This window comes from Onychostoma macrolepis, chromosome 11 (assembly GCF_012432095.1).
Source record: "Onychostoma macrolepis isolate SWU-2019 chromosome 11, ASM1243209v1, whole genome shotgun sequence".
NCBI lineage: Eukaryota > Metazoa > Chordata > Actinopteri > Cypriniformes > Cyprinidae > Onychostoma > Onychostoma macrolepis.
In genome coordinates, this window is record NC_081165.1 from 22,222,817 (window position 1) to 22,239,576 (window position 16,760).

At 36.3% G+C, this 16,760-nt stretch overlaps 1 protein-coding gene across 2 annotated transcripts in view; it reads right to left on the reverse strand.

The window, feature by feature from the left end:
- Positions 1–16,760, reverse strand: part of slc25a26 (solute carrier family 25 member 26) — a 51,499-nt gene that overhangs the window by 2,567 nt on the left and 32,172 nt on the right. Inside the window, exons 6-10 of one of the 2 annotated variants that reach the window (XR_009273465.1) lie at positions 14,982–15,026; positions 8,481–8,550; positions 6,555–6,615; positions 6,407–6,471; positions 4,898–4,971 (exon numbers count right to left, since the gene is read on the reverse strand). Coding sequence is in view for 1 of the 2 variants with exons in the window: in XM_058792081.1 (XP_058648064.1) it covers positions 4,898–4,971; positions 6,407–6,471; positions 8,481–8,550; positions 14,982–15,026 (254 nt within the window). In the remaining variant the exon portion in view is untranslated. The remainder of the gene's footprint in view (positions 1–4,897; positions 4,972–6,406; positions 6,472–6,554; positions 6,616–8,480; positions 8,551–14,981; positions 15,027–16,760) is intronic. The other variant, XM_058792081.1, reaches the window with a different exon arrangement.

Consider the following 16,760-nt stretch of genomic DNA (forward strand, 5'->3'; position numbering starts at 1 on the left):
ACACGAAGGGGGCAAAAACCTTTTCACGACACGGTAAATCATTTATATTTTTATTTCCATTTATATTTTCATATATCATCTATCTATAGATTTAGGGGCTTTGCAAGCAAGACTTTTTTTTGTATTCCTTTTGCATTTATTTTTAATTGTTAGTTTATGTAAACTTGCTTTTACTCAGAACCAGGTGACAGTATTAAAAAATACTTTTTTACCCAATGGTTGTCATACAAGTAATTGAATGTACTGCACAAAAATCATCTGATTCCTGATGACTCTAACGGTTCTTTTTACTGCATTAAAACATACAGAGCAATCAGTTTAGTTAAATTCCTGAATGAGAGACTCTAATGAGATGGTTCTTTTCAGAAAATCTAAATACACAGCACAATTAGTAGAAGCCAGATTCCCAAAAGTATGAGTCTTACTAGTCGGTTCTTTTTAGTGAATCAAAACATACAGCACAACCAGTATAGTCTGATTTCGAAATGCATGACTCTTACGAACTGGTTCTTTGAAGCAAAATCTAAACATACAGCATAACCAATATAGGTCAAGTCCTGAATGTATGACTCTTGCAAACTGGCTCATACAGCACAACAAGAACAGTTTGATTCACAAGCGTATGACTCTTATGCATCATTTCTTTTTGGCAAATTAAAACATACCGCATAAAGAGTATAGTCAGATTCCCAAACGAATGACTCTTGTTATGAGACGGTTCTTTTTAGTGAGACAAAATATACAGCACAACCAGTATAGTTCAATTCCCAGATGAATGACTCTTAAGAGCCAATTCTTTTCAGCAGATCAAATACTTTCTTACAACTTACAGTTGCATCTTACAGTTACTTTAATGATGTGAATGACCGGTTGTTCATTTGACAACTTGTATTTAAAGATTCACAAAATTAGTTCTCTAAGTAACATATTTTAAACTACATTTTTACCACATTTGTGTCTGTTTAGCATAATATAGTTAAGTTCTATTTCTTCCTCGAAAAAGAATCTGACTAAAAGAATCATTAATTGAGTAGGCAAGCGACCGGGATCATTATTAAATCATTATTGACAGCTCTAAGTACAGAAACTAGATACACACAGTTGCAACATCAGCTTGGATGTAACTTTGTTAGATGAAATTTACAGAGCAGCATAAAATAAAACATTAGCCATGCTCGATAACACAAGTATTCAGTATTTCTCAGCTGACAGTGTGTTGTTTGACAGATTACGGAGTGTTTGAGCAGGAATGTGCAGTGTAGGGGTTGTTGATGTTGGAGAGGTTAGAGGATGCGACAGGCCATGAAAGTACTGTAGTCTCCTAAGGCTCTTTTCCACGCAGCTGCTTTTGGTATAAGCACCGGCCCCTGGGGGCCTCTCCGCATGACTGATGGCCAGATGACATCCACACACGTTCCTCAAACTCCCAGCACACCCCCAACACTCTCTCGCTTTGGCTCCCTTCGCTCCCGCATTCATTTTGTTACAAATTGCTCAACTTTTCTCAATCTTCCTATTTTCAAACTTTCTCAAACAGGTGTTGCACTTAGTCCTTCAGTGTGGCACCTGTGGGGGATAATGGTGGTCGGAAAGTGGGGGTGGGTTGTATCTAAAATTAGAAATAAGGTCATGAGTGGTGTAACCACTAATACATCAATTTTGTCAACTGCAAAGCTGTACAAGGTGCCAAGCATGTCAGGGATCTCTTGACTATTCCAGGGATTCGCAGAACTCGACGTTTCAGCATGCTTCTGCTGGGATCATGTGTTTTACAGAGAGATGCCATGTCAGAGTGAGCTTGTGTGTGTGGACCTGTGAGCAAACACACTCATCCTGGAACGAATTAGCAAGGACGCATTCTGACAGTTTGTCTGTGCTGCGTGGGGTTGGGATTTCAGACTATGCACTAAAAGAGAAATGTAAAACCTCGCTTCTGCAATGGAAACCACAAATATGAGTAACAGGAACTTCACACAACTACTGAAACATTTTTTTTAAATATTTTCTGAAGAAAACTTGAGCATTGCTTGCATGATTATGATTTTTTTTTTTTTTTATAATTAGCATAACAGCATAAAAACATACAAAGCAACCAGTGTAGTATAAAGATCATTCACGCAGGACTTACCGGATATGATGTAAGAATTATCATATATAAGAGATGATGATTTTAACTTGTAAAAACTGATCATGCCATTATAGAACTCGTGATTTCCACTTAAAAGCTCTGAAAAAGCTGACTTGTAATACCGGACCGCTGTAGTTACTTCATAATATTTCTGTTTAATTTTTCATATAACTGCCTATTGTTAATGGCTTAATAATGCAAGAATAATCTGAAAATAAAAACACAATTTGTACACTACACATCTGAAATTAGAATAAGTGTGTAAATTGTGAAATTTTGAAACTAGTATCCCAAAGTTACCTAGATGGTTTACTATTTATGGTGGAAATTTGGATATTCGGACTCCATTAGAACTACATACACACATAAAATGTGTCAAAAAACTACAAACATGGTGGATGTGAGAGACATGACTTAAAGAAACACTCCACTATTCTTGAAAATAGGCTCATTTTCCACCTCCTCAAGAGTTAACCAGTTGAGTTTTACCGTTTTTGAATCCATTCAGCCGATCTCCGGGTCTGGTGGTAGCACTTTTAGCTGCAGCTTAGCATAGATCATTGAATCTGATTAGACTATTAGCATCTCGCTCAAAAATGACCAAAGAGTTTCGAAATTTTTCCTATTCAAGATCAATCAAGATCTGTATCAATACCGAGCCCTAGTCATGACACTAAGTTCTGAGTGGTGGCAGCGGGTTGCCAGGTGGTTTCTAGGGTGTTCTGGGTGGTTTCTAACTGGTCCAATAAAAAAAAATAAAAAAAATACATTTTCAAGTTTCTATACATATAGGTCAGATACATTTGGGAGATTTTATTTAACTGTTTTAGAGTAAACAACAAGCCTGACAGCATAACTAATAATGAGCCAAGCATTCATATCTATTACTGGCACTTGCTATCAAACTACAAACCATCCCAATCTGCTACAACAGGAAATTAAAAATACTGTAAGACAAAACAGTTATGACACAGTCAGATGAGCGCATTGTAACATCACCACCATACCTAGCCATGATCGGCCATCAGTCAGCGGAGGACGGGTCTAATAACACCGCTATTAATGGCTCTATAAATACTGCATGCTTACCAGAAGCTTACTAAAGTAGATTTCTGATCAGAGGCAGGTCATACACCATTGCAATACTCCAAAGGAAGCAACTTACACTATATCTAACCAAAGCTCCAATTGATTTCACTGCAACTGCAGGTCATTATGAGCTCACTGCAACATGCTCATTGCAAACATTGCTTGCATTACTCTCTCAGCAGGCTGCTGCATCATCCTGGACTACTTAGCAAAGCCGACTCGATTGCGGACATGGGAGCCGCATGGGTAGACTGGGTTGGGGTAGCAACACTTCAAAGCTTTGAGGAAGGTTAACTCACAAGCGGACGGCTGCCTTGATTGCCGATGTTTGGGCTGGTGTGGTTAGAAGCTCTCCGCAAGAGCTCTGACACACATGGAAGCACTTTTTGGCTTCACTAGTCTGCAATTGGAGCCATTACAGTAATTACAGCTTTAAAGCCGGGCAATTTGTACAAGACATGCAGTAGTGAAACTGCCAGAGTTGTTGCCTTATGCAAGCATGGCTGAGCCCCTTTGCCTACTCTGTTTTTTTAGTCCTGGCTTCTCTTGGAATTTTAAATATTGCAATCTGGGAAGGGATTTCAGGAATTCCTTGAAGTCATAGAGTTTAAAGTGTGTTCTGCCTAAAAAAATCGGATGGAGAGAGGAATGTTTATTATTAGAAGCGAGATTCACGATCACTCTTGGGTATTTCTGTCCACAGAACAATAGTGACCGCCAGCTTTTTCTATGGGCTTAGCTTTTTCATAATTTTCTAAAAAACAAAAACAAAGAAAATAAATAAATAAATCATTAAATAAACAAAAACAACAAAAATTCAATGAAGAGTTCTTGGAAACATGTTTGAAAAACTATGAAAATCAAGAAAAAAATACAAATTATGTAATCACATATAATCACATGGTATTAAAAATTACTGATAAAAAACTATAATACAAAATGAATTAAAATTACTTTAAAATGATTTAAATTTGTAAGTAAATAAATAAAGTTTCATGTGCTTATATATACACACACAATAGTGTTTAAAAGTCTGGGGCCAGTATGTTTTTTTTTTTTTTTTAGGTTTGACTGCATTTATTTGATCAAAGATGCAGCAAAGACAGTAATAATATAATTATTTTATTTTATTATTATTATTTATTTATTTTTTTACAATTTAAAAGAACTGTTTTGTATTTAATATTAAAAAATGTAATTTATTCCTGTGATGCAAAGCTGAATTTTCAGCATCACATGATGCTTCAGAAATAATTCTAATATGCTGACTTGGTGTCAAAGTAACATATTTTTGTGAAAACCATGTCATAGGTTTCATAGTCTGAATACTTAGGACCATGTGATATTTCAGTTTTTCTTTTTTAATAAATCTGCAAAAATGTCAACAATTCTGTTTTTCTGTCAATATGAGGTGCTGTGTGTACATTAATGAGGAAAAAAATGAACTTAAATGATTTTAGCAAATGGCTGCAATATAACAAAGAGTGAAAAATTGAAGGGGGTCTGAATACTTTCCGTACCCACTGTATCCTCCATTATTCAGTGCATTTAAAAAAAAAAAAAAAAAAATCTTAAGAACCATGGTTGAAAGGGATTTAAAAGGGGCTTAAAATGTATGTAAAAAAAAAAAACGTTGATTGGGGTATACATCAGTACTCATACAGTTTTTTTTACTCTCACCCAGGTATTCCTCGGCTCCTCCAAACCTCATACAGAACCTCTGGGATGTTTCCACTGGCTGTGCTCGTCCCAGCCTGACAAACAGAGACAAAACACAGTAATAATGACGGATGATCTGTCTTGAAGCTTCCTGTCAAACATATAAACACACACAGTGTTTTGTCTTCCTTTCGATTCTGTTCTGTCCCTGGTATACTCTACCCGTCTCCACCTGTTCAACAGCTCCTCTTTCTAATCTATCTATATTTATAGTAGCTCTCACTACAAACCCACAGCACCATCTTCAAAACAGCCATTTATATCAGGGAACTTTGAAGGAGAGTTAACGTAACAACTGTTTTTCATGGGCAAACACCACATTCTGAGGCTAATTTTGATGGCTCTATATTTAGACTGGGTTCGTTTTTCATTTTTCAGAGTTTCAGTTGATGAGTTGACTGTACATCGAGCAGCCCAGTGCACTGCAGTTCCCCACAGGGCTTGGATAACAGCCTGGAGAGTGTCTGTCGGCCAAAACACACAAAGTACAGCAGACCTGCCTGAACATGAGGTCTCTATTTCTTTGATTGGTCAAATGAAAAAAACAAAACAAAAAAAAAACATACAAGGCAACCTGAAGTGATGACCTGAAGCACGTCCCTCATCAAATAAAACACATCACTCTGTCAGCCAAAGGCATGCAGAGACAGGTGTAAAAATGACCCCTCCACTCACACTTGTTCAAATGCAAAGTCAACTTCATTTATAATGTTCTTTCTTGTCATTTCCATCCAATCTCTGGCCTTTAGAATGAAGCTGTCTGTGATACTGTACTTTTAACATTCTATGTGTAAATGTTAATCCTACCTATTATCTGTGACTTCTCCTATAAACATTTTTTTTTTTTTTCAGTTTAAACTCTAAAAATAGATAAATCAGAAACAAATGTTCAATAAATAAGATTAGCCAATAGGCTATACATTTATTAAATCATAAACTGTCTCCCCACAAAAATAGTTTATTCAGCGTAATAATGCCTCTCCTCCATTGACATACAATGCAAAAATTTGCCTTCCCTGTAACATGTGATGCTACCTTAGAATTCTACCAAAATTTGAAGTGGCTTATAGCTTTTGGACAGCCTTTGTGTCAAGCTTAAAATGCTGCCTAGGTTTTGGAATTGAGCATCTGCACCAGATACCAAGTCTGCAGCTCTAAAGTGCAGTTCCGTTCCAGCCCAAAGACAACTGGAAATTACTCTTAAATATACAAACATCTTCTGACATCTAACATGCACAGCTCTGTCTGTTTCGAGTCTCGATTGGACAGCAGGCGGTAAGAGGACTGCATTTGTGCGTCAGTTGCGTCCCTGGATGACCCTGCGATTGGATCAAGCTGCGTGTCTACTGACGTTTTTTCTTCACTCTCTCTCTCTCCTGTTGATTTTGTCTACATTAGGGCCTTTTGTTTGTTCACCTTGCACTCCATCTGGGAGGCATCAGGAGACAGATTTAAACAACAGTTTCTCACCTTAGCCAACATTATCCAAGTCTTCGCAACATCTAGCGGAGTTGTGACGAACGCTGCTACTCCACCTGGAAAGAGATGCATGGTGCATATGTATCAGCACACAAACACAAACAAGCGCTAATTACAGTGATAATCGTATTATAATTACCACCGAGCATAAATGTAAATATGTGGCATGACATCAGCCCTGATCACCCGATGGAAACGCTCTGGAGAAAAAGAGCAAACGCGGATGAATTTTTCAAACTAGCCTGGCAATGTCAAGCACTCGTAAACACTCATGCACATTCATAAACTTGTTTTGGCATGAATGAGAACAGAAAGAGGTTATCTCTCCTCTCTAAAAGCGGTAGGACAAACAACAGCATCGAGCTTTAAACACGCTCTCCCCAATGCTGGAATAAACAAGCTCTCCCGTATTGCCTGATTTCACTTGATTAACCAACAATTAAACGCTGATGTCTTCAGAGAAATGTTCTAGGTACAGGCTGTTGATTACCACAGAATTTCAACTCGTAAAAACAAGCAAAAAAATAATAATAATTGGATTGTAAAAACAAGCAAAGAATCAAACTTACAGGAATACATTTTCGACTTAAGTCAATTCTTCCTTACAAAAAGTGTGATATTTAAATGGTAAAGTTGTCTAAATCATATACAAAAGCAGTTGGACTAGGTTTCTTAGCATAACCACTGGTTGTGTGTTATCATAATTCATAACGGATTTCTCTTTATATAAACAGTTTCATGCTGGAATTCTTTTTGTTCCTCACTGGCTGAATGATCTTCTTAATCCTACCCAAACAGCTTTTCTTTTGCAATCTTTTGTGGACTTTATTTGAATCCTGTTGATGCACTCTATATAATTAAATAAATAAATACATATGATTTATAAATCAGTAACTACATTAAAAAATATAGTAACACTTTACTTAAAGCCCTTATTTTATAATGCATTATAAAGGGTTATTAAAGGGTATAATGCATTGTAATTATTCATAATGTGTGTTGAAATACATTGTATCTTGTCGTAAATAATTATTACCGAATTTAAAATGTAGTGTAACAATGAATTGATAAGTATTATAATGTTTTAACTGTGGTCACAATTATTCTTGATTATTATAAGGTGTATAACAAGGCATTATTAATGCATTAAAACTACTTTTATAATGCATTATAAATAAAGGCTTTAGGTAAAGTAAAAATAAAAAAAATAAAAAAACATAAAAATTAGATTTTCATTTCTTTCTTTTGTGCCTATTCTACACCATTTTCCCCCAAACAAATGAAATTCAAAAGCATCTGTTGTACTAAACCCAGAACAAGAAGGACACAATAGTGGAGATGGAGAGATTGGGCAAAAAAATAACAAATAAAAATTCTCATTTGTACCCTTGAGGCTTGCAGGTGTAGCAACCGTGACTATACAATGCGTCACAATTCACATTTGTTTGTGTGCGATTTCACAATGACGCTAACAACCGCAATCCACCTAAAGCGATGCATCTGTGCTAAAGCAGCACATGTGCACAGACAACTCGAATCCCAAGATCACTCTCCAGGTGCCGTGGCTGGCAGCCATGTCCTTTCCCCTCTAGGTGAAGCATCCTCGTCCCTTTATTTTGTCCCAGTACCTGATGAGTGATCACTCTGGGCGGAGATGTTTTCCAAAATGGCGTCTGGGGAGTTAGACAGCTGCAAAGGCCCCTGGGCCAGACTTGTGCTCCCTCAGGAAAAAGCTAGACACTGGATCTAGTTTGTAAACTCAATGACTGCTGACAACAGCAACGAAAGTTAACTGAAAATCTGATGAAGGGGCAACAAAAGGTCAATGTCATACACTTCCTCTACTGACTCTCCACCTCTAATTGGTTGTTTCTGTCCCTCTCTGTCGGTGCGCACCAGCTGGTGAACAACCTGATGTGACCATCTTGACCCGTGTGGAATTAAATAGGAATGCGGCTGGGTAAAATTTGGATATTCCTGGCGTTGGACCCCATCCCAACTCCCTATCTCTCGTTCTCCCTCGCTCTCTTTCCCAGACCTCTACGCCGAGGCTAATCCCACACACCTGCAAGAGCTCCGCACACTGCTGCCTGCCAAGAGTCCAGCCGTCCCCCCTGCCTCCTCCACCACACGGCCTACACCAAAAAAGAGAGAGAGAAAATTTAGGATTATTAGATTTATCAGTCATTAAAAAAAAAGAACCCAAATCCCTTGGGTTTACATGTATGGAAACACTACAGAACAGCTATCCTAATTCCCACATCTCCAGAATGATATCAGAGTCTCATTTTCCCCACAAGGAACAGTGACAAAATCTGAAAGCAAGGAATCTTGAACATCCCTAACTTCCACAGCTCAGCGCTACAGTGTTGTACACACATGCTAACTCTATCAGTCCCTGGAAAACACATTGTTTTTCATGCTGGTTCAGGGTTTTCCAAGAGACAAGGGGAAAACGATATTGAGCTTTGATGAGACGTCCGGCACTCGTCACCATTGACAAGATTGAGTTATGTTATTTTGTTATAAAATTACGAGGTAAAAACATATGCACGGATGAATTGTAAACACTATCGGATGAGAAGAGAATTAAGTTGGATAATGACAATAACTCTGTTACACTAATATTGTTATTAAACTGAACTGAATCAACACTATTGCCTTCTGTTGAAAAAACAAACAAACAAAAAAACTATTGAAAACTGCCTAAGCTGGTTTAACTGGTCTTCCAGCCTAGTCATAGCTGGTTCGAGGCTGGTTTTAGAGGGGTTTTGACCACTTCTTTAGCTGGTTATGCTGGGAGACCAACTGACCAAAGCTAAAACCAGCTTGAAAAGCTTAGCCAGGCAAAAACCAGTTGCTTTCAGCTTAAACCAGCTAACCATCTTAAGCTGGTTTTAGCTTTTTTTCAGCTCTATGTAGAGCTGCTTTACAGCTTAAATTTAATTTGTTTCATAATTGATGCCTTTTATAACATTATATTTAACACTTATTTTCCAGCTTTATTAATGTGAAGCTGCTTTGAAACAATCTGCATTTTATAAAGCGCAATATAAATAAATGTGACTTGACTTCCACAGCTCAGCAGCTCAGCACTATTGTACACGCATGCTAACTCTATCAATCCCTGGAAAACACATTGTCTTTCATGCTGGTTCAGGGTTTTCCAAGAAACGAGGGGAAAACGGTATTGTGCTTTGATGAGAGTCACAGATGGAAGATTACGATGAGCACAACGTTCCTGGGGAAGATACTAGTGCTGGCTAAGACATTAGATCTGTTCCAAAACCTAGTGAACTGCTTTTTCATCTGCTGTTCTATCTACTAAAGAAGCATCCTAACTGAAATAAAATAACATAAAATCACTCAAGCACAGCTAAAAAGATACAACTTTGCCTGCCACATGAGGAGCGCTCAATATAAACAACGAAGTTTGATGTTAGCATGTTGCTAAGCTAACAAAAAAGTCTGTTAAGCATAAAAGTACACAGTTCACAAAACAGGTGAAATAAAGGTGAAAGAGTTCATTTTTATTTAAAATAATATCAGTATTTCTTGGTATTAAACAAAACATAAGCGCAAGTATAATCAACATTTCTTACTATGCTACCGTTTAAAAGTTTGGGGTAAAAACACATTATTTAATATTTTAATGTTTTTAAAAGAAGTCTCTTACACTCAGCAAGAATGTGTTTATTTATTTGATCAAAAATACAGTTAAAACTTTAACTATTTTCTATGTTTTTTTTTTCTCGTCACATGATTCTTCAGAAATTATTATGCTGATTCTGATATGCTGAATAAAATCATTCAGTTTTTTTCTGGATTCTTTTCTGTCATTTTTAAATAAAATAAATAAAATCTTCCTGACCCAAAACTTTTGAAAAGTAGTGTATCTGCCATCTTGAATAAAATGTTTTGGCTTATGTTTGGCTATAAACAGACAACTCACTAGGTTTTGGAGCACAGCTTTTGTGTTGAAGAGTCGTCTGTATGCAGCTACAGCTGTGATCTGTTGCCTCAGGTAAAGACAGGTCTGACAGGATCTCAGTCAATTGCACAATTTGTACTAATTTTAGGATGGCTAATTGTTGTTTGAACTCAGAGTATTTAAAGAGGTGAAGTAGGAGGGGAAGAATGTGGTAAATTCAAGAAAAATGTGAGTGTGTGAGTAGAAAGAAGGAGGGAGTTTCAGTCACTTCACATGTTTGTGTGTTTTGTGTTGTGTTTGGTGGGAGTCATTATGCAGCCAGGCTGCAGATAATTGGTGAAGTTTTCCTACGGCCTTAGACCAGGAGCATCTGATGGCTAAGAGAGGAAAACAATTGAAGCACAGCATGAAGCAATTATGAATGATCCCCTCTAGCTCTGTGCACAAGAACACAGACACAAACGCTCTCTTCATCAGTACATCATATGCGTTTCATTAGCTGTCAGATTAAGGAAGAGTCTTTGTTTTCGAGTTCAAAGAGCTTGTGCTGGAGAACATCCATTTATCCCCGTCACACTCATTGAAAACAAACTGGAAGCAAGTTCACCTCAAAACAAACTGACTGACCACAGCTCTACATACTAGGATGTACCTAACATGAACTACATTTAACACCAAGACAAGCGTTACATGCAGCTGCAATTATATTTTATCATCAAAATGACTCCTAACATGATGTTGCGGTCCTAATATATCAGAACGCCCTTATAATGTATTGCAAGTATGTGTTGCATTCTCAAAGTTGCAGTCTCGTATGGGCACTGTAATGGACATAAACTTTATACCATAAACTATCTTATCCTACAGTCAGTTTACTCTTTATATCAAGTATTGTCATGGAAGTGAAACAGCTTTATGAGGTTCTATATAAACTGATGCAAAAACGTATATTTCAAAAATATATATTTATTCTTTAATTTTAGTAAATATTTTGTCATGTAATGTTCATTCATTTTAGACAGTTTTTCTTAAACTAAAATAGCTTCTAATTTAAGCAGATGAAACAAACTATTTAGTTGGCCAAAAAGAATAAAATTAAAACCTAAATATACACAAAATTAATATATTAATTTAAAATACAACATTTAAAGCCACGATAACGGTAACATCATTTTTTCTTTTGTTTTGTGATGTACATCATCTGTCAAATGTTTGGAATGATTACAATGTTTTAATCTTGTTGAAAAAAGTATCTTATGCTCAACAAGGCTGCATGTATTTTATTAAGAATACAGTAAAAATAGCAATATTGTAAAAATATTATTAATGAATGAATTCATTTAATTGAACTTTTTAAATACATTTTAAAGTGTAATTTATTTCTTGAGAGTCTGAAGACTGAAATAATGGCTGCTGCAAATTCAGCTTTGCCAAAGGAATTAATTAAATTTTAAAATAAAAAAAAATAAAAATTGCAAAAATCATTTAAATTGCAATACTTAAATAATAATTAATAATAAATGTAATTAATAATAATTAATTAAAACTAACTAAAACTAACAATTAAAACATATGCATGAATGAAATGTTCAAAATAAGAAATTACATGCATTAAAAAAATTGATAGGGTGAAATTTTGATGACAAATCTGTCTTTGTTGTGAACAACAATACGTTTACTCACATTCAAATCAAAATGAACCAAAAACTGAACTGAATGAGTCTTAAAATGTCTGTTGTTCAGATAATGACTTTCGCCTTTGTGTGTGTGTGTGTTTTTAGTTTGTTTTACCATTGATAGGTCGAGAATGGAGCAGGTGGGCTCCTTTCATGTGGAAAGATGGGGAGCTTGATAAACTGACATGGTCAGGGTGGGTAGTAAGGTTTAATAAAGGACTGTGAGAAGCAGCGAGCCAGGCCACTGGCAGCCTTGTGTGACAGGAACAGTGTGTTTAATATGATTCTGGCAGCCACTGATGATATGCGAGTAAAGGCGCAGTGTGAGAGGATTTCTAGAGGTTAAACACACTTAGAGCAGAAGCAAGCAGTGGATGAGGACAGAGTTGCAGGTAGTTGTGAAATATTTTGGGCCTAAATGGGAAATGAGGTGGTTTAGGAGTAAAGAAAGGGCCTGATTTGCCTGATTATTCCAACTGGCATGTTAAACCCACAGCTGCTGAGTCCACGTAGCTTGAACTTTTCATTTGATAATAAGTATAATAAAGTCTGACTCGTCTAACTCTTTTATTTAACCCAGGACATACCCGAGATCAATTTAAAAACATTTATGTGGACAAATAGACCTTTTTCTAACCATACTACACTCAGTATGAGATTTATTTACTATAGTCTTTTCCGGAACACACCACCCTGACCAGGCATTACTCCAAATGTACGCTTCAGCTTCAATTACTCAAACCAAACTAAGACTCACTTGTGACACACTTGCACTTAATCATGGGAATAAGTTTGATCCACTGACACATAAACGTCGAGTTGAGTGGGCACGGTGGGAAATGAATGGCCGGCTGATGTAATGACACAGCTGCTCAGTGGTTTTGTAACAGAGCAGCACTGAGTTTAGGGGATTGTTGGTAGATAAACTTTGGGAATTGTGGGATACGCTGGAGAGAACAGATGGTTTACTGTGGCTTGCCGCTCAGATGCCGGGGCTTAAGATATTTTTTGGTGCAAATGACTTGAGAACTGGTTTGGTGATACTTGGGGTTTGATTTCCCAACATGAAATGCTTGCCAGGCTTGTGTGCGGCCTAACACAAAACATGCGCAAAGTACTGTTCATCAAACTCTTTTCATTCAAAAAAGCAAAGAAAATCCTGAAATGGACATTTTTGTGCTTTTGAGAGACTTTGTGTGTAGTAATAAAGCATGTAGGGCACTTAGTTCTGTATCTCTTCCACTGATTTACACTCTATTATTACAACAATTCAGCTGCTCGAAGATCTCTGAATGTAACAAGCAGAAAATATACACAGGTGAAGATGCAAGGATGATAGTTTAAAATATTTCTCACAGTTAGAAAAATACTTTGTATTTCACTATTTATGGTAGACTCAAGGCCTGCTCACACCAATGATGATAGCTATAATTTTTAATAATCACTCTATTTCTATGAGAATAAAGAAGTCCACACTGCTGCTATAATGATTAAGGCACAGAGGAAAAAAAAAAAATTAAACATGTTAAATGTAATCTTGTTGTTTGGTCCCACCCGTGAACTGCATTTTTTAACTTGACTGGAAACTGAAATATCAATTTATTATTTATAGCTACATTTAACTACATTTTTAGGTATTTTATGTTGTATGTTATTTAACAACATTAAATTACTTCAAGTCTCTTGTCTGTCAATTTGAAAAGGGATTCATTTATTTATTATTTTTTACTTAAAGGAATAGTTCACCCAAAAATGAAAAATCTGTCACCATTTACTCACCTTCATGCCATTCCAAAATGTAATGATTTTCTTCTTAAAAATGTCTTCTTCTGTGTTCTACAAAACAATGTTGAAAAAAAAAAAGAAAAAAAAAAAAACTATTCTAAAAATATCACATACATTCCACAGAAGAACACAAGTCATACAGGTTTGGAAAAACATTAACTGTTGACAGAATTTTCATTCTTAGGTGAGCTATCCCTTTAATACACTGATATTTGATTTTTTGGCACTCTTACGCTTTCATATCCAAGAATATAAAACCACTGAATTTCAATTCTAATCCACTGGTATTGTACTAGGTCACTCCTTAATGCCCAAATCTGCGTCCAGACTAAAAACCACTTGCTGAATTAACCTTACCAGCACAATTTGTTTTGTCATTTTTGTCACAAAAATTTGTTTCCAGGGTCATTTAAAAACGTATACACATTTGAAAGAATGTGGAGTGCTTGAAAATAACCAATGAAGCGAGAGCAGCCATTTAAAACCAACACTGGCATCTCATACCATTGTCTAATCTACGCTTTCTTGCTTTTCAAAGCCATGCACTTTTGAAAGAGAGTTTAGCAAAGACTCTCACATTCCAACGGTTCCACACAGATGGCCAGAGAGGCTGAAAACATGGAAGAATGAAGGAGTAAGAGAATGCCTTTGAACGTGTCACAAAGAGGCGGCCATGAATGACACTCCTTATTACGCCGCGAGAATCGCGGTTAACGCTCGCCCACAGCTGCACGTGCTATTGTCCTCTGATGCCTCTCCTTCTCCGCTTCGCTCCGGTCGCTAGGCCAAGAGCGCTAATGGAATTTTCTGCTCTCGCCCTGGAGACATGATGTCACCCTCACAAACTGGGCCTTTTTTTTTGGGGAAGAAAAACGACTTTTATGTGGCCCGGACCAGACAATGAAGAAGGAAATGGACAGTTGGTTAAGACTCAAGGCTTGCGAGAAATTACGATTCGCTTATAACCACCGGTGAGGGCGACCGATAAAATGCAGCGTCATTTTGAGAGCACCTAAAAAGAGAGTTATTAACAGATATCGAGGCAAAGTGTGTGGAGATTGAGGTGTAAATGTGTCAGACCATTACCAGGCCATTATTCCTATATTAGAGAGAAATTATGAGGCCAAATTAGATCGAAATGAGAGCAAGTGAGAGAAAAAAATTGGATTCATACCTTTAGGTACTCCCAGAGTGGAAACTGCACCAGTGAGAATGGGATCTGAAATTAAAAGATATAAAAAGTTATAATTATAGGCTAGATCAAAAAACAGGAATAGTTCACCTAACAAAATAAAAAAAATTAAAATTAAAATTCTATTGTCATTTATTCACCCTCATGTCATTCAAGTTTCAAAATGATAAAAAGCACTATATAAAGGTATCATCTTTCATCCAAAAACACAAAACAAAACCTAAAACATACAGCTTGGAATCACATTAAGGAAAATAAATAATGACAGAATAATTTTGCGAACTAATAAAACTCTCAAGACTGGATACATAGTCTGTCATAAAGTGACAGATTACACACAGTTTTGGAGAAAAAATCTTTTGACATTTAATGAAAAACCTCCTTTAAAGCAACCAAAATAATGCCATGATGATGTTCACTGGGGAAAAAGGAAAAAAATAAATCTCTTAGCGCTTTCGTCTTCTGTAAAAGAAAATGGATGACTTGTGGCAACATGTTCAACCACAAGCACTGGCATGTGTCAAACTGTTTTAATACTGATGTCTGCACGTCTGGAAGTCTGAGGTATAAGAGTGAGAGAGAGTGTGTGAAAGACAGAGAGAGAGAGATGATAAATAAATGAAGAGTCTGTGGTCAGAGAGAGAGAGAGAACGAGACAGAGAGAGCACAAAAGAGAGAGAGGTGGCAGAAATCTTCCTCTTCACCCAATCAGCCGCAGCGGAGCTAAAAGAGAGGAAATCGATGGCACTGCTGAACAGTGGGCTGACAAAATCCCAAAATCTTGAGAGAGACAGACACAGCCAGAGAGGAAAAACAGAGATCCGCTCCATATGAAGGTCATGCTACAGGCAAGAAAGCTTATTCACCCAGACAGCAATTCGCAGTGACAAAGTGACCGGAAGTCATTCATTTTGAAAGAGAGTTGCTGATTTGATGCGTTATGAGAGAGAGAATTGATACAACACATGCTTTATGGTTATTGGGGTGTTGCCAGGCATTTTCTAAAGTGTTCAGAGTGGTTGCTAGGGTGTTGCCAGGTAGCTTCTAAGGTGCTGTTAGGGAATTCTAGATGGTGCTGTGTGTTTTTAGGTAGGGCTCTATGAAATCCGTCCCCAAATATATATATTTTTTACTTTTTATTAATCAAAGAATGCTTAAAAAAAAATCACAGGTCCCTCCAAAAAATATCAAGCAGCACAATGGTTTCCAACATTGATTATAAATCAGCATATTAGAATTATTTCTGAAGGATCATGCGATACGGAAGACTGGAGTAATCACAGGAATAAATGATATTTTAAAGTATATTAAAATAGAAAACTGTTATTTTAAATTCAAATTTTTTTTTTTTTTTTAATCAGCCCTGATGAGCAGAAGAAACTTCTATAAAAAACATTACAAATCTTACTGATCCCAAACTTTTGAGCGGCAGTGTATATCTTTCTGCTAAATAAATTTCGGTAAATAATTTTTCTGGTAAATATTCCTTTAAAAATTATGTTTTAATAATAATTTTATTATTAGTAGCAGTACTATCATTAAATTAAGTAATATTTCTATTACTATTATTACTATACTAATATATTTCTATTAATATTGTTACGGTTTCTTCAAGTTAAACTGAACTTTTATTTTGATGGGTTGCTGTGAAGCCCTTTAGGTTTCTGTTTGTATATATAATATGATGATAGTTTTACTCAAAAGAAATGGTAAAATGTTCAAGAAATGATTCTCAGAGCAGTTCTAGAGATTATATTCATG